At 36.5% G+C, this 25,143-nt stretch overlaps 1 protein-coding gene across 4 annotated transcripts in view; it reads right to left on the reverse strand.

The window, feature by feature from the left end:
• The window catches only part of DENND1B (DENN domain containing 1B), a 161,367-nt gene that overhangs the window by 61,647 nt on the left and 74,577 nt on the right, over positions 1-25,143 (reverse strand). For 3 of the 4 annotated variants that reach the window (XR_013954273.1, XM_080602139.1, XM_080602138.1), the window contains exons 7-11: positions 24,234-24,314; positions 21,796-21,855; positions 19,891-19,944; positions 16,636-16,746; positions 2,787-2,887 (exon numbers count right to left, since the gene is read on the reverse strand). Coding sequence is in view for 3 of the 4 variants with exons in the window: in XM_080602139.1 (XP_080458265.1) it covers positions 2,787-2,887; positions 16,636-16,746; positions 19,891-19,944; positions 21,796-21,855; positions 24,234-24,314 (407 nt within the window). In the remaining variant the exon portion in view is untranslated. The remainder of the gene's footprint in view (positions 1-2,786; positions 2,888-16,635; positions 16,747-19,890; positions 19,945-21,795; positions 21,856-24,233; positions 24,315-25,143) is intronic. The other variant, XM_080602140.1, reaches the window with a different exon arrangement.

Consider the following 25,143-nt stretch of genomic DNA (forward strand, 5'->3'; position numbering starts at 1 on the left):
AATCAATTCTTAAAAAAATATTCAGAAAAACGTGTTTTTGAGAAACTGCTGTTCAAGAATACATTGTAGGAAACTTATTTCTATGTGTTCTCTTCTACTAGAGCTAAAATGAGCAGTCCTTTCACTGTCTATTATTTTTCTGTCCTTTAGAAAAAGGAATTGCTATCTTCTTTTTTATATGGTTGTTCCAATTTTCACATTGGAGTTCTCATAGCAGAATTTAAGGCCAAGGTAAGTTATGTGAAGGAAAAAAATCCTCTGAAGTCAAAACACAGTATGTTCACAAACAGGACCTTGCACGTATTCATAACCTAGCAAATCCTGATGGCACTACAGTCCACACTAGTGCTCAGTGCTGGTGGGTTTGGATTACTTAAAGAGTATTTGTTTTGTTGTCTAAAACTTGTCTGTACATAATGTTACCTGATAGAACCACAAGATCCTTTTTGGTTACAAAGCAAATTGGAAGAATTTAAATGATTTTTTAATACAGATATAGGTGTTTTGCTCAATATTGTATTTTGCTTATTTTCAGGTCAGAAAATGTACCCCCATTTATGAATTTCTAAACCCCATTGAATTGTATCATTTATCTTTATCAAATGCTAACGATTTATAGTTAAATTCATTCAAAAAAAATTCTCACAAAATGTTTGATTATTAACAAGCAAAATAATTTGCAGGAACAGGATCTATACTTAAGCAGTAAATTTAAACACATTTTATCTTTATTTAAAAATATCCATACTCCCTTAGAATGACTAACATTAAAGAATTATCAATTTGGTATTTGTTTAACTATTTAACTAATTCAGAATGTATTATTTCAACTGAGAGTAAACGGGAAATATCCCAACAGTGTTTAAGTTAAACAATGATAATGTAGTTTCTAAACATGAAAATAGATTACATTAAAAAGAAAAAAGAAAAGACATTTAATAAAATAACTTTACTCTGTCAAAATAATACATGAAAAATTAAAATATATAAAAACATTTAGAAAATTATTTCATTCATTTTGAATTTGGAAGATCCTCTTGGACTACACATGAAGTCTGGTCTACCATACACTTTGATCCTGTAAATTCATCAACCTTTTCTAACCTGACATATTATATACCTAACTGGAAAACGTTTACTCATTGTTAATGTATCAAAACATGAGGAAAGGTAAGTATTGTATGCTTTTATTACACTATTCCAATCTATCTCACAAAAGAACCATTCAAACCAACATGATCAGACAGAGAAACAAACGCGGACAACTTCAGTAAAAAAGTCTGAATTATAGTTACTGTAGTAAATTCATTAATTGTGCATTTCCTTTTGTGACCTTTTATGTCTCCATTTGAACATCTCTAAATAAAGGAAACTTTCTTCCCCCTTCTATTGTAATACAGTAGAAGAGAAAAAGGGATATAAATGAGTTTCACAAGTTTAAGAAACTCCATGCTTCTTTTTAATGAGTAAAGAATATTCTCAGGTCATGCCATAATGACCTAGAATCTCAAGTATTATCATCATCAGACGGAGCTGTGTACAGCATCTAACATTATTATTTCTGAAAACATTATGTGCGCTTAGGAGGGGAAATAAAAAAATCTTCTAGTATTCAGGATGCACTCTGCAGGGTACAGCTTGAATAAAGGTGTTGATCTACCTTCTGAGAACCGCATTTATGGGTGATACTGAAGAAAATAAAAAGCTTCTGGCAGTAACTTCAAGTAATACGAAAACTAAACAAATATATCCAAGCTATATCCCCATCTTGGTGCATTTTATCAAAGCTAGGAGGAAAAACAAGTAGGACAGAGTTTCTCCAGAAGAAAACTATCATTAAAGATGAAAGGCTTCGCTACTGTTGAAAGCAAAGGGAGAAGGGGTATTTTTGAAGACAATAAATAATATACAGATGAAGTATAGGAACTATCCTAGATGAAGACATATGACATCTATTACACATATACTATATATAATAAGTCTTGATCTGTAAAAATGTTTTAAATGGTTCATTTTTCCATCACAGATCCATAGGGTCTATTTGAAGAGAAAGCCTCCAGGGACAGATACTCCTGTACTAGTTCCTTAATGGAAGCTAATTTGGTGTCTCTGGCACTATTATGAGCAGAAGAAAGTAAATCTTCTCTTAGCTTGAAATCTTAAAACCCAGGCATTTGGAACAGAAAATTTCCTCAAACTAGCCTGGTGTAACACGTAACGACCATCACAAAGGAAACAGCATTCCTTGAAGGACCAGAAGTGACTCAAAAAGTGACCATTTCTTTTCCAATTTAAAAATTTACCAAAAACATGAAGCCCGTCATGTGAACAGCAACACATCAGGAGAAGTATTTGTGAGAAGAGTTCTTACAATGAAAAAAATTGGAATTACCAAAAGGAAGTTTTAAGCAATTTGATTTTCTGAATGCTTGTACCAGAATCATCTACCTCAATTTAAAGTAAACATCAAATAAATGAAAACTGTAAGACACTTGCATTTAAATTACTGAACATCGCAATAAAACATGACCAGTTACTATAAACAGGATTCTAAATGCTCTGTTGATAGTAATCAGCACTGTAATTCAAGGTACCAATTCAAAAACAATATAAAGGCATGCTGAAATACCTATGCTCACGTAATCATTTAAGCATTGACTTAAGTGCTTACATAAACCGGATCCTGTACATTCAGCCAGATCGGTAGCTTCTGTTTTCGTGAGTTACTTAGAACTATAAGACAGGTACAAATCTCAGAAGTGAGGATAACAGGTTAGTTATCTTACCAGCAGTAGTCCAGAAGATGTGGAGGAAGCACTGGGATGTAAATGTGTTGCCAATACATTGGATACAACAATGCAGCTGACGCATGAACACAAGCAGTTAACTAAAAACAAAAATGCACACACAGAATTGGCAACAAAAGTAATATGAAAAATAAAAATACAAAATCTTAAATTAACTTTTAGACATGTAAGAACCTTAACATCCCCAAACTGCCTATTATAGCATTTGAATTACTTTTAATTACTTAAATGCATCTATGAAAAAAAATGATATATGCATACAAGTACAACGTCTGCAAAAAGTCAGACAGACAAGTCCATTAAAAGTCAGCCCTGCTCAGCTCTTCTGAAGAAGAAAATAAGCATGCACTTGTTGATATTTATCACGGCCAAGAAGCCCAGGTATTGTCACAAACACGCAGAACTTGAGTGTGCCCCTGCAGCACCAGCTCTGCTGAGCAGGAAGGGCAGGGGAAGGGACCCACATTTCCACTGTTCGGAACGAATGGAATTGATTTGGTCTTGCACGAAGTCGCACAAGTGCATTCAACTCAGGAGTAGGATTAAATTCTGTCACTATCTTTATTTCCAAACCACCTTTAAAAAAAATCTAAAGTGAATATTCCCTGTGAGAGCAAAACAACTTTGTTAGAAGTTTCCAAAATTGTCCATCCCCTCTTCTCAGTTCCCCAAAACAGAAACTGGCAACTCTGGCACTAACATCACCAGAAAATGAAGACTCCTTGACCAAGAAAAAAAGTGTTATAATCTGCTCGCCACTTAAAATGGACACGTGGACACGGCTAGTTTGTTTTCAAATAAATAAATAATAACACAAAATGAAAAAGCACTACTACGGAACTGATTAGTAACTAGGTCTTGTTCACTTCTTGAGCGAACAAAATAGTTTGCAATACATAGAGAATTCAGATTTGATCTCTCAAACACTGTTACTGTTAGAAGTCGCTCAATTTTGTTTATGTTACTAAGCAGACACAGAGTCCATGGAATGAGAAAATATCAAGACCCATGTTCAAAATGAGATAGCCTACATCCAGCACATAAAACACTAGAAACCTCGCAAAAATAAATAACAAATAAAAAACAAGCAAATAAAACACACCACCACAAAAGAAAAAAAAAAACACCACCACTTAGACCTATTGGGAAGAGAAGTGTGCTCAAAACAGCATTTAAGAAATCCAACCAGAAGGCTTAACGCAATCTCTTCAGGGCACAACAGGTTATACCCAGGGAACAATTTGTGCTATTGATGCTACATCGTCCTTCTGCTTTACTTACCGCCGTCACCTAATGAAGTCTGAGAATAGCAAAACACACAGAGGGAATGCCCCATGCAGAAGACTCCAAACTTATGGAAGAAGACAAGTCTGTCCTAATGCTTTATATCACAACTAAATTACTATCTGAGATTAACTTGATTATTACCGCTCTTTATTGGACATGTACTTTTATTGCAGCAAAATGAAGAGCTAAAAATAAAATGTAAATCCTATCCATACAGCAAGTGCTAAAATATTATGGATTTTACAGAAAAAAAAAATCCCTGTTGGTGGAACAGATCAGCAGTTAAAGCTTTCACACCCAGGCTGTCTTGTAAATAAAAATTATACTGTAATTTCATATATATATTTTTACACTAAAAAGGAAAAAAAATAATTATAAGAGCACCACAACAGAAATCACAGACAATTACAATTTGTGCGGCATAGTTTGCTCAGCACTCAGATTAATATAACACGATTAAATATGGAAAAGAAGAGGGTCTGAAAGCTCCTGAGGGATATCATTAGGGCAAATTGCCAAAGAATGAAACATGAGCCAGTCAGAAGAGCCTGGAAGCTGCAGTAGTACCAGGGGACCTGAATGTTCGACAGTTGGAGCTTCAGCAATGTGTGAACCGCAGGTTAAGGCATCAGGAGAGGCTGCTCACTGACACGCAGAATGTCACTATTGACCAGCACGCTGCCCGAGCCTGACAGCTCTGCTACAAAAAGCCAAGGATATCATAATTCCGTACTTAAACTGCTCATTTCAGCTTAACATTTTGTTTCCTAGCTTTACGTCAAACAGCTGCAATTACTCTCAGTTTAGACTTAACAAAAAAAGGCTATTTTAATAGTTAGTGTTTCGTTACTAAGAATTAATTGATTTGGGGGATGAAATAAATGAACACTTACCCCTCTTCTACACAGTGGGATTTGTGAGTTTTATTTCCATATCCTCTCTCTCTGTAGTTTAGCTCTTACAACTGACAGCACAAATCAAACTCAATATTATGGGTTTTGGTCTTCTCCTAATTCCATATCCATTCTGCGAAATTAGTGCATCCACATACTGCTCTTTATAGTATATAAATTTCAAACCACACCAATACAAAAACTAGCATGTATTTCAATCACAGACTGCCATAAAGCTGAGCACAGAGTTATATGGGAGATCCCCCCAAATGTATATATCCTCCTCCTCCTCTTAATAGGCATTCATAAATTATGAATTAACATGACAATACTTTTTGCATAAAGAAATATTTTTCTCTCTTATGCATATGTCCACATTATATTTTAGCTCTCGTTTTAACAGAGAAAGCAGATAATTCCATTAAAAACATCTGAAGTTTTCTTAACTGTTGTTTTAGAATCTGTATTTTGGTATGGCATTCGGATTGGCATTTATTTAACATTAAAAAAAAAAAGTATTAAATCTTAGCATTTCTAGCAGGAAAGGTAAAGATTTGATTACTTAATCATCAAATATTTCCATCTACACTACTGTGGTAGGTTTCCAAACGTTTTAATTTGACATTAATATGTTTTATAGTTTCCTGGTGTATACAGCTTGTAACACAAGCAGCTAAGGAATACTGCTACTCTTCAAACTGTGTGACATTTTTAATACCGTGCCAACTCTGCCTTTAAGCAAATACTCATATGATAATTGTAGATTTCGTATAAAAATATTTCACACTTTCTGGTAAATTTTCTTTTTGTGTTTTTTAGTGTTTCAACAGTGGCTGCATTTCTCAAAGGCATTAGCTATTTAAATAACATACTTTTTAATTGTCATACTTGCATTTATAAATAGAAGAAAATGGGGAATACTAAAAATCTCTGAATAATGCTGCAAGTCCTAAGTAGCCAGTTTAAGTGAACTGAAAAGCATGCAGGAGCAGGTAGAGCCCGACTGCTTGCATGGGCCCTCAGGGGTCTATAAAGGCGACCACCAGATTTGGGGAGGGGATGTTTAACAGCAGCTGCACTTGGGAGCAGAGCCAGCAAGAGCATGAGCAGGCACCCTGCGGGAAGCTGGAGGAGGAGAGGGAAAGGCAGACAGCGCAGCACAAGCTCCAAGGTGCAGAAATGAGCATCTGTTGCTTGACCAAGTGGTGAGAAGTCTGACTGGTGAGATCTTTATGCTACTTAGAGAGAAAGGCATTTGTCTGGAGCCTGTGTGTTGACAATCCACCTTTAAGCACATTTTTAAGAGAAATGGCATAGATTAGAAAAATCTCTTTTTGAAGACAAATAGCTGTTATCCTAAACAATAAGGTCATCTTCAAGGCTGTGTACAACCTTACCTGTTTTGCCAGCTACTACTGGAGATCAGATAAGCTTGTATATACAAAGTGAAAACACCTCTCCAATACAATTTGCTAAATTTTTATGTATATGCAGAAACATAGCACTGCTGAACTCTGCGGTTTGTTAAAAAATCTTATTTTTTTAAGAATGCATCAGAACATTTCTGCATGGGCTAGTTACTGCATAGCTGATAGCTCACTATGTGTAGTGAGTGCACATAGGTGCTCACTAAGAAAGCACCTAGCAATGTTGTGTTTTAAACCATAATAAAATGGACTGGCAATTTTTAAATAAAGCTTTTGTCTCTTGAAACCCATTTGTCAACATTGAACAAATTTTTTAATATTTCAAATATTTTTCACTTTTTTAGACTGTTTTTCTTCACTTCAACAATTTCTTCTAGATTAAAACTTTTATTTAATATAAGTAAGGCTTTAAAAATTGATTGAAATAAGGGTTTTTTAAAAATTGGCTGAAACAACAGGATTTTAAATTACATAAACTCAAGCCAATGGATCTCAACTAGCTTAGAAACAACTTTTAACAAAACTTCTTAGTGTTCAACACATCTTCTAATAAAAAATACAAATTTAATTTTAAAACCCTGCCTTTTGATAGGACACACACACACACACACAAAAATCTTTCCCATTCTACTAGTTAATGAATTTACTAACATTGAGTACAACAAAGTTTCAGCTTGTTTCTGATCTATTCTGCTAAGACACTCTAGTCAGCATAACCATATAAGCTTTCATCACCCTGCAAGAAAAGCATGCGGTGTTTTATCTGGAGCTCTGCAGCGATTCCAGCACAATAATTTTATCTTTCTCTCCTGAAAAAAACATGTGAGAACTATGTGCCGGCAGATAATACTGTCTCTCCAAACAGCAGAAGAACACATTACAAAGTCTGTTTGCAAAATTCATTACTGAGTGAAAGTAAATTGATTACTATGAACTTGGAGCAAGACTGAAACGATGCACAAGGAGCTCCTTTCCACCTTATGGCAGTAAGCAGCCGCTCAGGAACAACTGTTGTTCCAAATCTACACTGTGCTGAACAGGAATAGTCTGAACAGTTAGTTCAAGCCTTGAACTAAAGCAGGTTTATCTGCTCCTGGAAACATGGAGACTGCAGCTTCTCCTCTCTCATGTAGCTGTAATAATTCTAATGCGTGTATCTGCTGCACACAATATTCAATATTCAATTTAGCAATGAACCTTTCTGCTGTAGATTTTAAAATTAGTAGTCCTTTTTTCTTTTTTGCTAAAAGCCCTACAACATGTCCAGAACAGAAAGATTTTCTGCAGACTCGCTTATTATGTTTACTTGATACCTATTATTTACAAAATTTCAATGAGTAACATGAAAACAATTATTCAGTATCTCGCTTAAGATATTTTCTTTTGCTTGATGCTTACTTTCTATCTATTAAAATCATTTTATTTGAAGCAGTTTCTGTAACCAAAGGTAGAAAGAGAAGCAGAGCACAGGTGACAAGATTTGCACACACCGCAATGCAAAAGCTAGAAACGCAGAATCTGATTAGCAGAATCTTGTCTGAAAGCCAAAAATGGCAACAGAAGTTAGACAAAACGCTAAAGTAAAATTAACCTGTGATACCATACAGCCCTTCAAAATCTACTGTAAGTAACTGAAGAATTACTGTGATAAAACCATTTCCTGAAAACCCCTCAAACACTGTCAATCTCTGTCAACACCATGTCCAGAAATGGGTACTGGTAAGCTCCTTCCCTCCTCCCTCACAGAGCCATTGGGCTAAAGAACTGCTTGCCTCCCACTGTCTTGACCACACATATGTTGAAAGATGCCAAAGATACTGTTTAATTAACTCATCTACTTAGCAGTACCTGTAGCAATAAATTGTAGAGGGTCACCATCCCTATTCCAGTAGCTACCATCAGCCTGGCCCAGCTCTTACTGCTGCTACCTCAGTGCTCCCAGCGTATGAGAATTACTGTGAAACCACTGAGAGAGGAATGGTCATAGAGGTGAAAGGAAGCCTCTCCTCTACCTTATTACAACTCCTAAGGTTATCAGCTTTGTCACAGGGAACTTCCAAACTTCTTGTTTGGTCAAGAATAAAATCAGGCCCCAAACCTGTAACAGATACTTAACATCTGCTAAAACTCATTTTCTCATCCGTTTCTTGAACGGGTAGGTGAAGACTGCTGGACATTAATAGTGGGAAGGGAGCCCTTGCTTTGGCCATTTTATAACAGAGCATAAATCCCTTTCCAGCTTTAAAGAATAAATAGTTGGACTAAATCATCAGCTTCATCTATTCTGCTGTCCTCGGAAAGAGGACAGAAGTCACCGATTTTAAAAAAAATTAGCAACAAAAGAGACCAGAATATAGTACCCAAGCCATGAGAACCAAAGGCATTCCTATGCATTTTTTTAATTTAGCTCCTGGCTAACCGTTTCCCATCTGCCATCCCCATAACCTCTAAGAAGAAAAAAGGGAAGACCTTAAATGAGCCATAATGCATTTTCTTCCTGTTGGCAAGATGAAGCCCCCAGTGCTCCTTAATCACATAAGGGAGAGAGGTAAAGGGAAATGTATTTCCAGTCCACAGATGAAAATTTTAACTTTATCCATTGTGAAAACAAAATATGGAAAAGAAACATTCATTTAAAAAACTGCATGTATCCTGGTTTTTGGTTTTGTTTTAATATTAATTCACTTCTTTTTTATCCTTATTCTGGAGGAAGGAAAGGGAAGAGAAAGAAAAGCATTGTTCACGAATTTGACAGCACTTCATATGCAATCAATTTCATTCTTTTCTTGCAATTCTTCATTCACAAAGCAGCATTATGGCATCATTCTTGTGCATTAGTTTGGAAGGGAAAAGAAAAGACCGCAGACACAGTTTGTTCCTTGCCTATGGCTCCAGGAATGACATGTTTCTCAATAATGGAAGCCGAGCAGAAAATAAAATTGAAGTGGTAGTAGACAGGTGAGGGCTCGGTGACGAATACCGCTTGCATCCTGTGCCTACAGTAAGGACCTACATGCGCTTTTATGGATTATCTGAGGTATGTATATATCCAAGCAGGTGTGTTTGGCATAAGAAAAGCCACTTAATTCAGTTACTCAATTTCATCATCTCACAAAGGTTTTTAGTAATATTTTTTTTAGGTTAAAAATGAAACATCTGAAACTTGGTCAAGTCAGCTTTTATTCCTAACACATTGCAGATTAGGTTAACATACCTCCTATAGATATTCATTTATCCCATAACTAATTATGCTTCTTAACATCACGTTGAATAATTTCAGTTTCCTCATTCTTTCATCTCATCTTGTATATTCTTAATAATTTGTTTGTTCTTATTTTGTCATTCATTTATTTCCCAGCTGCTTTATCTCCTCATCTCTCACAAAAACACACAGACAGAAGAACATGAACCTATACATCTTTATGTGTCTTTTTTCTGACCATCTTATAACTCCCCCCATCTTTCCTCCTCTATTATAACTCTGTCTTCATGGAGGAAGAGCTACCCTCCTGTAAAATAAGGGAGTTCTGCAAATGTTTCTTGGTTCTGAAAGGAAAGTTTCCAGGAAAATAATTTTTATTCATGTTTCCTCCCCCGGAGTAACTCCATGGTATGTTCTTCTGCCATACACTAATTAAGAAGCAGCAGGGAACAGCTTCCTTGCGAATAGCTGACAGACAACTTATTTACTGCAAGCAAGACTAGAGATAACCACTGACTATGTTATAATTCATCTCACCATTGGTGAATTTGCGGGGGAGGAGGGGGAATAAAGCAGCAGCTAGTGAAAAAGGAGAAACCTTGCCATAATGGCACACCAGACCACAGAGCTGGTATTACACTCTAATACTCTTCAGTAACTCATCTTCACATCTTTCACTTCACACAACCACAATGACTTCTGCCGTTTTTTGGTTTGTTTTTTAAGGGATTGAGACTGTTCTTGCCATCCATAACAGCATGCAGACCCTTTCACTTCCCATTCCCATGCAGCCCAACCCCAAAAGGCTTCTCTTGAAGGGTCAATGCCCACAGCAGGGCCTGCTCCAGCTCGACACGGCATTTTGGTTTGCCAGTTTTTACCGAATTGCCAAAGATTACATGAATCAAAAGAAGCAACTCTTGCCCCATATCTTCATCTTGGATTTGTTCTATTTTGTGAAAGTGCTAACGAGTGAAAAACTTTATTTTGAAATGAATGTGTAAATCAGTCTGTATGCCAGTCTGTATGCTTTCCTTTTACAGGATTTGTTTTGATTTAAAGGAAACCCGGTGATACAATTCTGCACACAGGTGGCAACAGCAATCTGCAGATTTTCTGAACTTCTGGACTGGGAGAGCTTTCCAGTTCCTGAGCTTGGCTCAATTTTGATGCCTCCCTTCCCTGCTCCCTTCACTTCACTGCTAGAAGCAGACTGCAGGCCTATGTCCTAGCAGGGCCTCAGCTGCACCCACAGCACGCACCCTGTCCAGCTTACCTTACCTTACCTCTGGTCAAGGTGTCTTAGACTACTTATACCCGAACTTTTAAAAATTAAATAACACTACTCTTCACTTACTCAAATGATCTAATTGACCTATTATTCCAAAATGAATTCTAACAATGCTTCTGGGAGCTCTCTGAGTATCAGCAGAATAACTGTGCTGCTTTGCAAGTTAATGATACATTCCTACCCATTTTTTTGTTTTCCAAGAACTACATTTAGCCCTTGCATATTTCTGCCCGATACGTACTACCTCAAAGGAATTTGAGATAATAATTAATTTCAAATTTATAATTTTTGTATTACTGGGACAGTATTATTTTAAAAGAATCAAACACTTCATAAATACATTTTTAGATAAAATTGCAACCACACTGCAGTGTACAACAAAAAAAAATGGAAGCTATAGTTTGGTTCAATCAGAACTGGGAATATAACCCCAGCACAAGGCAACGTGATGCTGTCACTAAGATATATGACAGCACCTAATACCATTGTTTTGCCCAACCTGAAAGGCCTGTATGGAGCCAATTTTTCCACTGTTTTGGCTTTTTAGCTTACGCCAGAGAAACAGCTCTGCAAATAGCCAGCTTTGAACTCAAATAAAAAATACAAAAGAGCTTTCTGTCTTTCCAGGCTTCACACTAACACACGCTGCACTCCAAAACCATGCAGCGATCTGGCCTGGTCACAAAGCACTGCTTGGCTGATTTTCTAAGTATATCCAGCAATCTGCAACATACACACAACAGAGAGATTTAAATGAAGTGCAAGAAATAGACAAACCCAAGAGTTGTTTTCTGTTTCAGTTGACGATATTACTGCCTTGGGACACATGGATTTTGGAATAAACTTAAGAATCTTGGATTTCAGGTCAGATGCAGAAGGAGCAAAGCAATGCACAAAGATAATGTGTCAGAATAAGGAGGGTTTTGCCCTCCCTCACAGCTGTTCAGCTGTATTACATTCTCCAAGGAGCCTCCTCAACCTCCCAGTCCCCCAAGTGACCACAGATAGCATGACAGTACCTCAACAAGACTACAGAGGCAAGGAATATGCAGCTACTGTTCAGACCAACTAACTATTGCAACCAAGTGGAACTGCAGAAAGCTGTCTTTCAATATAAGCAGCAGTAAAAATAATTCCACAAATGTATGTTGTGGGCAAATTTTTTTCAGTGCTCTTTCACCACACACACAAAAAAAGTCTGTATCTTTTATTGACGTATAAGTTCCTTTTTACAAGGAGCTCCAGTGAAGCCTACAGCCAGCACAAAGCAGAACTTTGCAGCCACAGTGCTCTCAAACACATCAGACTCATATTACCTAAAACAAATATTGGTCAAAAAGGAGATAACGTTTAGACATTTGCTTTAAAGTGTAGCATCCTTTCCACCTGCCACTGCAGGCCGCAGAAGATACATTCTAGTTAACATACTACTGACAGGATGACGAGAAAGCTCCTGTCAGACACTGGCCAGCCGGGTGTTTGAGACAAAACGCGCAGCCCCAGCTGACTAGTTAGAGAAAGGCTGGTGAGGTACAATTACAGAGGCATATGACAAGCTTTCATGCTTGAGTGACTTGAGAACCGATGACATGGCTTTAAACAGCAATCCTTCCTACCTCCGGTCACAAAACAGCAATAAGTCAACTGATGCACTGTTGTAAAATCATGATTTATTCCTTTGCTTTGAATACATGAGAGTATGGTATGATGTTCTGGTAGACTACCACAGCAGGTGCACTTGGGGCCTCAACATCTAGGGCCTGCCTCCAGCATGCATAAAATCAATGCTGTAGTTCAGCCTTCCTGCAAAAGCCTTCCCCGGCACTTTAATAATTGATAGTAGATTGAATTAAAAAATTATTTGTACTGAAACTCATACAGCTCCATGCAACTAACAAGAATACATGCAGATGTTGTGCTGGGTGCTGCCTAAGAATATACAGTATGACATTTACAAAAGGTCTTCCTTTTACAGTTAAAATGAAACAACTAACAGCCACCTCTGTGAATAAATCAATTCCTTTGTTTCATTCATTCTTTCATTTATTCCAAAGTCATATAATTTGTTTCTCTTTTATAGTTTACTGTTCAAAAGCAGAAATGGTAATTTTTGCTACAAACAGATCTTACAGAGCATAATCCTCAGGCTAGCTGAATCTATCTCACTCTAACACTAAGCCTCAAGCAAGCTGTGAGGTTGGTGATAATCACATTATTAAAGTGGTTGGAAAGTCAAGCTAATAAAAGAATCAACAGTTAGGACAAATAATGACCCAGAAGCTATGACAGAAAGGAGCAGTGGGAAGTTTCCACTTATATCTTTGTAGTAATTGGTATGGCAAGTAGACAAAGATGTCCACCAAAGGAGTTTTTAAGGGGGGTATAAACACAGAAAATCAGTTTAAAGAAAGATGTAGAGAATACATTGTGATTGTAAATATGAGAAGATGCATGCTTGGCTGAAATAAAATATAAGCTGAAAATCGAATCAGAGCACCTCTAGATAAATTGATAATTATCTTTTGTTTTAATTAAAAACACTGTACAACAGCTGAAAATGGTAAATTATTTCTGTTTTTTTTTCCACTGAAGTAAACCTTTTTAAATATAGCATCCACTTTGTCCCTGCACCGATATACGTCAATATAACGAAAGCATGAAATTCATAGGACAGAGATGTCAGACTTAAATATGGTTTTCTACTCTTCCCTTCCCTGCCCACCCCACTCCCTCAAGAACAGTGAGGAGAAACTAAGCAAGGCCTTGAATTATGCCTTTTTTCTTTCTTTTTTTTTTTTGTTATCAGTCACTGCCCTGAGATAGTGAACCGAAACAGAGCTGATAACTGGAAGGTGACATCACAGCCCAGTCCTCATGAACTAACATAAACACTTGGTATTCAGTTAGCCCCAAAGATAAGGCACAACTCCCTTAACAGAAACTTGTACTTGAGAGCACCGTTTTTGAAATAATTATCTTTCTAAGTATCAAGCTGTAATTTAGAAATATAAAATTGCATCTCTTGCAACACAAAGTACCAGCCTGCTGTGTTTCGTACACACAATAGCAAAACAGCATAAAGCTAGCACATGTCAATGTTCACATACACTCTATTTGCTTCTTTGTATTATATTAAGCATTCCAACATTTTGAAGAAGTATCATCTTATGCCAAAAACACATTTAATCATTCTTGGCTATTCAATTGAATTCTTCACTAAGAAGTGTTTAATTTGCTTTTTAAATTATATCGTTCTGTAAAGAGGCAAGCCAAGCATAGTTCTTGTTCCGTTTATGAAAGAGTTTAGTACGCTCTCGCAGAAGCTCCTGACAAGCCAGCTCTACTCTTGTTTTACCATACCTCACTGGTGTAAGGGAAAATTTACCAAGTGCTATGTGGAAAAATGCTACATGACACAGCAGTAATTTCATTGAACTATAACTTATGTAATGGTGGCACAGTAAAAAAATAACCAGAAGGAAGTGAAATTGATGTGCTCTCTCTATTCAGACTTGGTCTGCACTCTACTACTCACACTTACAGCTTGGTGACATCTCTCAGGACATCCAAATGATACTATGGAAGTCTGTTATCACTACCTATCCTCATCCAGGAGATTAATATAAAATATTTTCAGTGATGACTATTACTTCATGAAAAGATTTGGAATAAACAGCTGAATTTTAATGAAGTGAAAGTTTCTCACAAAGACTGTATTATATCTGTTAATCTGTAATTGTTTCTAAATAGTTTGGAATCTGACCGTGGAAATAAGGTAGTCTACATCAGCACAGTGTAATTCTAATACTGTCTCTCCTCTTGTCATATCACAGCAACAGAGACCAGCTGAGATATTGAGCCTAACAAAAACAAGTCTTAAGAGGATCCAAATGTAGGCTGAGAGTATGATTGCAAATCCTGTGAGGCAGACTGACGCATGCCCACCTGCAGAACCAATCTTCCACAGGCACAGACCTGCCATCGCGATTCCTATTTCCTCACTACTGGAGCAGTAAAAGAGGTTTGACTGGGGCATCATTACAGTTGAAGGTTTTTTACGGTGTATTTTGTCTTTCATTTTTTTAATACCAAGCTGTGTCCCAAACTGGCAAACTGGAAAAAAAAAATTCCATGCTTTTGCAACATTGCCAGAACTTCTACTAGGGCTTTCCCTTGAAATTGTCTTCGCCCACTGGAGTAGTCCTATTATTGTATTGTAAAGCCCAAATTTTCCACTAGACAGTTCCACAGAAAAAAGAAAAAGAATATGGAAATTTCATAAGATAGAGTAAAATCTTTGGTACCTAATAAAATATATCATAGCCTAGTAATTTGAAGACTGATTATATTCATTCACACACTGCTTTTTAGGTTTTATAGTTGATCATTTGGCCTCTGCTTATATGACCCCAGGTTTCCTTCATTCCCTAAGCATCACAGAGTTACTTAGTTCCATATTCTGCAAATCACCACATGGTGAGGCACTGGCCTTGTGCATCCCCACACTACAACAGCGATTGCAGATTCAGGGACCTAACATTGTAGTGTTTCGGAAAAAAATAGAAAGATAAAAATAAAATAAAATAAATAAATAAAACAAAATAAAAAGTTATAAAATTCAAAAGAATTTAAAGTGGTTTTATCCACTATCTGTAGTCCAAAAATTCTCACTCCTTATGTACACACACACACCACACATACATATTGGAAATTAGCACCCGCAATTTTTTGAAAATGTTAGTTTTTAGTACTATATCCAACCTTGTCCCTGCGTGTTGAAAATAACTGTTCATCTATTTGGTAGAAGAATGAGCACTGTTCAGGAACAGAACACTGACTTTCCACCACAGAAACAGTATTAAACAACATGTTTTATGAGGTACTTTTGAAAAATATAAATTAAGGTATTTTTAACGACTGAGCATAACAGGTTATTGTGTACAAGTTTGTACAAGATTGTGTACAAGTATACTCTATGACAAAAGTTGGTTATAAAGTGACAGTCTCATAGTAATGCAAAGTGAATCTTGGGAATATATTCAAAATACAGGGTATTTTAAAGCCACATAAGATTCTGCAAATAGTAAAACAGAATAATGCCTGAATATTTAGATATACTTTCAAAATGAAATGCAACACTCTTATTAAGCAGCCTAAAGCAGGCATTAAAAAAAAATAATGTGGACAGTACCCTCAAACCTTTAATAAAAAAAAAAAAAAAAAAAACAGCAGCAGCTATTTTGAGTTGTACGCTATTGTAAGTCTGAAGAGCTGCTCCAAATCAGGGCTATTACAGTATGCACTCCCAAACCACTCTAACAAAGATGAATCTACCTATTACCAGGTTAGGATAGCAGCTATTATTATGCCCCCTTGATTTCTTTCAAGTAGCTCCAATGGAATAAGCCACAAGTGAATAATAAAGATCTTATAATAGCCCTTAAGAATTCTTTTTAGGTTAGAAGGCAGAGAAATGAACTCAGGAGAGTTAAAGAACTCTCATCTCCTGATAAGAAAAATAATTAACCTGACTTAATGTATCTGAGTAGGTCTTATATAAATCAGACTTTTGTACTTCAAGAGCCAGACTAAAACCATATATCAGAGAAGTATGTAGATATTGTCTTATAAGTACACATGGAACATATCTAAAACCACAAAGGTCTGTAGGTCATTTTGTGAAATGTTCAATATATTCTACTTAAAAGGAGATGTGTGAAGTACTTACAGTGCTTAGTTTGCTAGAGGTAATAATGATTCTTCTCTCATGCAACATACTGGCATAAAGTTGCAGCATGTTGTTCACATCCACAGCAACAAAATATTCAGTAAGGTTTCTCTGTTTAAATAAATAAGATGTTAACAATACAGCAACAGCGTTGGCTAAGAGGAACATTCATATATTACTTACAAAAATTTTGACCAATTAGAATTAGTAGCTTTAAAAATACATATATATATTAAAAATATGACTTAGCATTGAAATTTATATGCTCTAAAAATAATTGACTGAGTTTTAAAACCAATGGAAAACTAACTTTCGTGTAAGTTATTATTTTGCTTATTTGATTATGCTTCTAAATTTAGATTTGTATTATTTCTGTATCTGAAGAAATAAGAAATGTATACCAGTAGCCACATACGCTATTAAGATAACCACTACTTCAACCCAGGAAGAGATCCCCCACCACAACAATAACTGTTCTATCATAGTTATGATAATAAAACCATAATATTTTTGCCTGCTTTCCTGAAGTCAACATATTTTATTCTACTTCAAGTACAGCAAACCAGCTTGTTGGGAGGGAAAAATAAAACAGCAACAACAGCCAGAAGCCCTGTTAGAATGTAGTGGGTCTACCTCTATGGGGTTTAATGAAAAGCAAAGCCACCAGCACCTCTTATTCACAGTTCAGACAACACAGAGGAGGGGGAAGAAGGGGGAAGTGAGGGTAAGAGGGTGGAAATCTCTGTGCTCAAGCTGAACTTCACAGTATTTCTGCATGGCATATGGCCAAACATATAAATTCTGAAACTCTGAAAATGCCAAAACAGCCACCAGCAAAAAAAAAAAGCCCAGAAAAACAGCAAATTTTTGTACATGTTGGAGAACATGTATGAAAATATACCAACAGACCTCACAACATATGAAGCATATATCTAGTTTATCTACCTAATTTCACGTATTCTTTTCCATACACCTGCAATCAGAACAGTTCCCCACCTCCTCTCAGGAACAGCACACCACTGAATATTAACGTAGGAGATCCACCGATGGCAAGGACCAACCCAAAGAACAGTCACACTGCCAGCCTGCACCAGATGTGGGGTCGACACAGGGCAGGAAGGGATTACAGCCCCAAAAACCAGCGTGGGCACGACAAGCAGGGTAAAGGCCCGAGGGGAGCGCAAGCGCTCCTGCGCCACGGGGCCGGGAGGCGGCCGCGGCCTGCAGCACCCCTGGCTCGCTGCCCTCCGCGGTCGGGGAGCGCGGCGTGGATCTGAGCTGCCGCTGAGCAGCTGCCGTGCTGGCTCCTTACAGAGCAGGACTGGGGGAAAACCGAGCCTTAGTGAAAGGCTGGGTGATGATCAGAACGTTGACCTCCTTTCTGGATGCATTTCAATATTAAGAGAAAAAGTTACTGAAAAGAAATGACAGAAGATCCAGTGACTGAACCGGTTTCACATAAATTCACAAACGGATTATTAATTCAAAGACATGGAGTATTAAGTTATTCTTGGTCCATGCTGCATAAACTTTTGGAAGAGATGAAAGCGAGAGATTTAATGCTACAAACACAGCATTTAGAAAGAAACTGTGGTCCTTCAAGTGCTACCTTTAACTGATCGTCAGCGGCTGATGCACCATGATAATTTGAGTCCAACTTATCTAGGACACCTTTTAACATTTTAGTTGATAATGATATGCTGATTCTGTGTTGCAGAAGTTGTGGTAAAAAAGTCTGCAATCATGTAAGGACCAATGTTGCTCTGGGAGACAGTCAGTTATTTCTGCATTAGAGCTGTAAAGTTACTGCTCCTGAAGTTTGTGAAACTTAGAACAAAGAACAAGGAAAAGCCATTTTACTACTGATTTACTATAATTATCACATCTCTTAACCGCCTACTTGTCCTACCCTCCGCTAGTATCAATCCATTTTGGTCATTCTGGAAGGATGGGACTTCCATAAGCAGAGTAAAAAATAAGTATAGGAAGGCATCTTGATATTTACTTTTCCTTTCTCCCACAGAATCAGCAGAATAAATCCACAGCAATACCATTGTAAGATCCTCAATCAGCCAGAGACTCAAAGTGAAACCTTCCCCCTTTTTCTTCAAGATGAACATATAAAACACCTCCTAATCCCCAAAGCTATGCTTTAGTAGAAGCCCAAATAATGAGTTTGAATAAGAGATTTTTTACAAATAGAACAATTCACTCTATGGGGTGAAATCAATGAAAATAAACGGCTGAAAATGAATCCCTGTCCTGCCCCAAGAGCCCCTGCACTATGGGTCCTCTCTTCTCAATCCAGCACCTTCCCGTAGTTGTTTGGATTACAACAAAGGCCACGCATCTCCCCTCTGCCCAGGCCCAGGCCCAGGCCCGAGCTGCACCCTCCTCGCTGCTCATGCTGCTCTCGGGTTTGGGTTTTCCCAGCCTGTCCTCACGTGGCTCCTCTGCTGCCCTTCCCTGCCTGTCCCACGTGCACCCCAGGGACAGCGTGGTGCTGTACCACGGCGACCCCACCGCAGCTACCGAACCATTTAGCTTTCGGGAGGAAGCCACCGTGTCAAAGTGTAAAAATGCAAACCTAGATAACCATATTCAATTCCAGACAATGCAGAACTGGAAAAGGAGAAAGTTGGATAACACCTGATTAAGTAGCTTTTATCTAAACACACCATAGAGGACAGGGTTTGACATTTTGCATTTGCAGTCTACTGGCAGCACCATCAAGGATTTATCAGCCACAGAATTCAAGTCTTCATTAAAAAAGTAACAATAATACCCTTGACTGGTGCATGGCTACCACCCAAATGTGAGCAGGTACAGCATGTTTTCAGAAAGCCTGAAACAATGCCTTTTTACACAAAAAAATAAACTGTATATCTTGATAGCTGAATTTGCAGCTTAGTAGTGCACTGTTTAAAGGGCAGGTATTCAAACAACACTAGCTGCATGAGTAGAATATGTTTTGCATATATAATCCTCATAAATGCAAACAAACTGAGTAACTATGAACAAAAGGCAGATATAGTGGTGAGCTAAAATGCCCTGTATAATGCTTTAATATCGGTTAACAATGAATGCAACAGTAACCTTACTAGCTAAAGGTTATAATAATATACATTAATCATATTCTGAAAACAGTCCTAGAAAAAAAAAAAATCTCCTATTGATAAAAGCAGAGTTCAGCCCTACCCACAGAATGAGATTTATACTTCTCCTAAATATTTAAAAAAGAAACTGCATACTTACGCTTTCAGGGATTGTTGGCAATCCAGTTATATCAGGAGTAATGAAATACGAGTGCTAATCAATGGGGAAAAATAATTAATAATTTATGTACACAGCAAACAAAAAATATTTCTTTAAAAATCCAGCATTCCAGCATTTAGGATTTCCAACCCCATCATTGTTTAAGCAAATAGCCATTTTTCCAACAGTATTCTTACCACTACTAGACAAAGAATTAAGCAGATCAGAACATGAAATGACAATCTCTGGGTTAGCATAGCAGACAAACCAAGTGAACAAATCACTGTGCTGCAGTTTTGAAATAATGCTAAAATTAAAACAGCTTTAAATGTTAACTCAAGCCTGAGAACAGCATTGATTAGCTTAAGCACTGATTTTAAAGTTGCAAATACAAAAAAAAAATGTTAATGGACAAAATGTAAATTTAGAATGGGTAAGGAAAAATCATTTACATGGAAGTTAATTAGAATAGAAATATTATTACTTAATATATGTTCTTATCTCTTTCCAAACATCTTTGAATCAAAAATGTGCTAACAGAAATCCAAGGTCTGACAGCTTGACATTCCACAATGATTTATGAAAAACACTAGTAATTTTAGAATCTTAGTTTGAAGCCATTTAGAATGTAAATATAAAATAAACTGAAAACAGATGTAATTTAAATTATTCTCATTAATCCAGTGCTCTTAGTAGCTATCAAACATGGATTGAGTTCAGTAATTTTAAGACGTTTTTGCATAATTAGTCTAAATCTTGAAGGACAAAAAACCTTAAATGCATACTAAGCAAATGTGATAATTATTGGATTTTTATCTTCTGTTACTTTTTAATGTTTTTTTTTTCATTTTTCTTAAACTGTTTTCTTTAAGCTATGCACTGCTATATGATGATTTATAACACAAACAGTCCATTTTCAAGTCAAACTTGAAAAACATACACTAAAACATTAAGAAAGTCTGTAAGATATTGTGTCTTTTGTTCAAGCAAAAAAAAAATATTTATTAATACTATCAACTCTGTGTAGGAGGCTCTTATTAAACCAGCTTGATGCATTTAATAGAAAACTTTCTCCACAGATTAGGTCTTCTGGCAAGAGTTAAAAAAAATAAAAAATAATAGTAAAAAAATAAAAAACACTGGTTTAAAAAAGGCATCCTATAAACATCATAGCATTTACACAATTAATATTCCTATATATTGTTTTGCTTCAACAGAGGAAAAACATGTAAGACTTTTTTCTCTAATCAGGAATAGGAAAATATTCAGATTAATGCAATGCTTATATTCTTCATAAGTATGGTGAGAACAGAAAATTATTTCCTATACATAATAAGGTCACAGAAAATTTAACAAAAGATTTTCTGAGTAATGAATTTAATAAGTTTGAAAAGCAATTACTTATAATTAACAAAGTAGTAATATTTCACTCTTTAAACAGAAAAGGAAGTTAGAACTATGAGAAGCAAAGAGGCATTACTGCAGTCATTAAGAGTCATAAAGCAGCAAAAACAACGTGGTATGGAGTCCTTGCACATCTTTGTGAACTCCCCTAGGAAGCATGGCTTTGGAAGAGATACTAAATTAACAGTTGCTGTCCTGTAAAAAGTTTTCTGTAAAAAGGGACACTAGAAAATTCAATTTTTGTTCATCAGTTTAAGGGTTTGATTTTGGTTGTGGGTTTTTTTGATGAAAGGATTACAACACACACGTACGTAGCTCTGGAATTAGACTGATTTAAACAGAATAGGTACGTTAATATTAGACTGCTTTTTTAGGCTATAGACAACAGCAAAATTTCCCAAAGGACAAGTATAAATAAGCCTGAAATCAAAAGAGAGACCCTATAGCAAGTAATTATTTCTTTAATTGCAGTAGGTTTTAGATAGTGCCTTTTAAACTCACCGATACAAGACAAGGCTGTTTTTTCAAAACTTGCTGACTTGCAAAAATCATCTCTTGGTTCTTAGGCAACATGAGAGAAAGATTGAACAATTGACTTTTTAGCTTTTCAACAAATAGACCAAAGCTGACTCTAATGCTTTCCAAGTTTAAAATATTGGCTGAAAATATGTTTTATTTTTTTATATTTCTCCCCTATTTGAATTCAGACTTGACTTAGCTAACTTTTCCAACAAAAGAAAAAGCACTTGTCCTGGCCCTCCATGGGTAAAATAAAAGTGAACCAAACGATATTTAAGCTCTGGTTTCATTACAAATCTCAGCTGTGGAGTATTTGTTACTAGGAATGCACGGTGAGAAGAGAACACAGTCCTCAACTGGACCAAGTCATTTTGGTGTCCTCCTTACCAAGAATTACTGGGAAATACCATGTATCCGGATACCGGTACAATCATGCATAATTTATGCATGATTATATACATGTAATCATAACTACTATTGTGGTCTGCTATTTAAACCCCACTTCGGTGTCCATGAGCCTTACCCTGCATATCTGAGTAAATTGGAGGGAAGAATCTTTTTAATTCTGCATCATGAAATTTGAACTAGACTCATCCCGGCACAAAGAAAGGCAAACTCATGGTGTCATTTCTACAATTATTTTTCAGACTGGAGCTTCTTTTTAAGTCTATTACCACTGACTGTTCCAGTCTAGCCTATTTATACAATATACAAGGAGCCAGATAGGAACGTCAATATAAAAAGTAGACACACAAAGTTAGAGTTGCAAGTGGCCATAAAGATTTCCCTACTCCCTGCAGCACTGAGCATTATGAAAACAGACGCCTGTAGATCCAAAAAAACATTCTGTTTCAAGGTAACCTACTCCTTCCTGCTCGTCCCCGTCTGAACCCACAGGATTTGCTCAACTGTACCTGCAGCCAAGTATTTGGCAAGGGGCCTGCATTTAGATGATCATTGTTCAGCTAAAAAGATTACCAAACTCTTTAATGGAACAAACTACTGGGAACAAGAGACAGTTGAGAAAAAAAATAAAAATCAAACATTAGATAATATTGAAACACAACCAGCAAGCACGAACTCTATTGCAAGCAATTTGTCATCCCAGTGTTGCCAGCTGTATCCACCACAACCTCCAAGGCTCACCACAACATTCATTCTGAGGTATGCAAGCTCTATGCAAGATGAAACACACACTGACAGCAGTAGGCAGCAATGCTTTGCAAGAAATGAAAGAAAAATAATCTTTAAAATTTCTCTATGTCCAACCAAAACACAGGAGAATTTTTTAAAGCATGTTATAACGTATTTTAGGGTTGCCGAATTAGAATTGGTTATAATACTGCAATTAACGATGGCAAAATAGTATTTGGTATACTGAAGGGCGCTATAGACTAGTATAAAATATTTTGTAGTTCTGAAAAAAATAAATTAATTTCTGTTACTTTCTGAAAACTAACTTAAAAACATTATGGCAGCAACAAAAAAAAGCAACGAAAAAATCACCTGTAGCTTTAAAACCAAGTATATTGTTCTGGTGAACGACAACACACAAGACTGGAAGGACTTCCAAATACAAATATTGGATTAGTACTGGTCAAGGAAGAAAAATATTAGGGCTATAAAGACTAGGAAAAAAGGAATAGCAAGGAAACTGAAATCTGAAAGATTAAAATAAAAGCGGCATGGTTTTAAGCAGCAAGGGTAAGCAACTACTGGCGGTGGAAGCCTCTCCATTTCTATATGCCCTCCTAAGAGGGCCAAACGGTTTTCTAAAGCCTGCTCTTACTTTACGTAAAGTACAGGGCTCAGTTCTATATTAAATGGATTACAAGTAACAGGAAATGTCAAGATAAATAATCTAATGATCTTTCAGTATGTAAGGGAAGACTTTATAAAAATCACTTCTGTGTCTTGCAACTTGATAGCTCAAATGAGTCGTAGTTATTTGTGCACATTTACTTGTGTGTGCAGGCATTCTGGAAGATGGGAAAGAAGGCAGCTTACATAGATTTGTGTCCAGTCTTGTAAGTCTACCTACTCAGACATGGGAAGCAACAACACAAATTCTGTTTTTCACGGATTCACAGCAAGAGAAACCAAAATTATCTACATGAAACAGCTGGAAGCAAAAAAAAAAGTAGTTCCAGCACTGCCAGACCCCGCTGCTGTTTACTTTCTCATCCATAGAGCAAAACTCAATATTTGCTTCTTTATGACTGACTTTAAGAGAACAACTTCAGACAGAGACAAATTCTATTCTGCATAGGAAAAATGAAAGGTTAAAAAGGCTGTCCAAGCCAGTTAATTATAGGAAGCAATATAAGTTTACTATTTACAAAGGTGGTTTTGTTTGTTTCAACCATAACTACTATTTTGTAGCAGACAACAGAAGTAGGAATAATACAGAGAATACTTACCACACTTAAACTGACTAAAGCATTTGCCTTTGGCACAGGATGGCTATACAATGATTTTAACAAATCATTTGAGTCATTTTCCTATAGGGAATATTTTTTAAAGGTGATTAATTGTCATATAATACAGAATAATTACCATTTACAGTACATTAAGCTATAAATAGATGAGAATATACATATTCATTTAATGAATTTAGACATTACAACAAAATACTGCTGCACACCACTAAAGCTTTCTGACCCATCAAAACAATTTCCTCAGCATATAGCACAACACTTAACCTGGCATCTTAAATTGGTTGTAGTAATAACTGCAGTGCCAGAACTACTGATCAGGAAGCAGAGGAGAAAATGATTCCTACCCCAAAATTCTGCCAAATACAACCTTAATAAGCATTTTACTGTTAGGGCCAAAGATAAAAGTTCCATTTAAAGATTCAGTACACCATTCATGAGACCATAAATAGAGAATACATTTAACTAACCCAACTAGCACCTAACTTTCCTACTGCATTTTCATTTTACATAAAGTCATCATACAGTGCATTTGCTACAATGCACCACAATTGCTTAATCTACAGTTCATCTATTCTTGAAACGTCATCTTTTCCAATCTACAGCATACAGCAAACTACTGATGCTCCCCTCTCCTCCTCCCGAATTACAATCTATTACTTTGATATAGTTAAGGTAGAAAGGTATGGGTTTAATGTTCTCAGTGAAACAGATGCCAGTACTTCCCTTCCCGTGTAATCCTGGAATATGTCTAATTGCTCATGAATATGCAAACTAAACTATCAGGATTCTTCACCAAATGTTGCAAGCAATTTTGTCTTGCTAGTTGAGATGACAGAATTACGAGAGGTAGTTCTTAGTGAATATGAAGGGTGAAACAGTACATCATATTTTA

Source organism: Anser brachyrhynchus, assembly GCF_964034855.1.
Source record: "Anser brachyrhynchus genome assembly, chromosome: 8".
NCBI lineage: Eukaryota > Metazoa > Chordata > Aves > Anseriformes > Anatidae > Anser > Anser brachyrhynchus.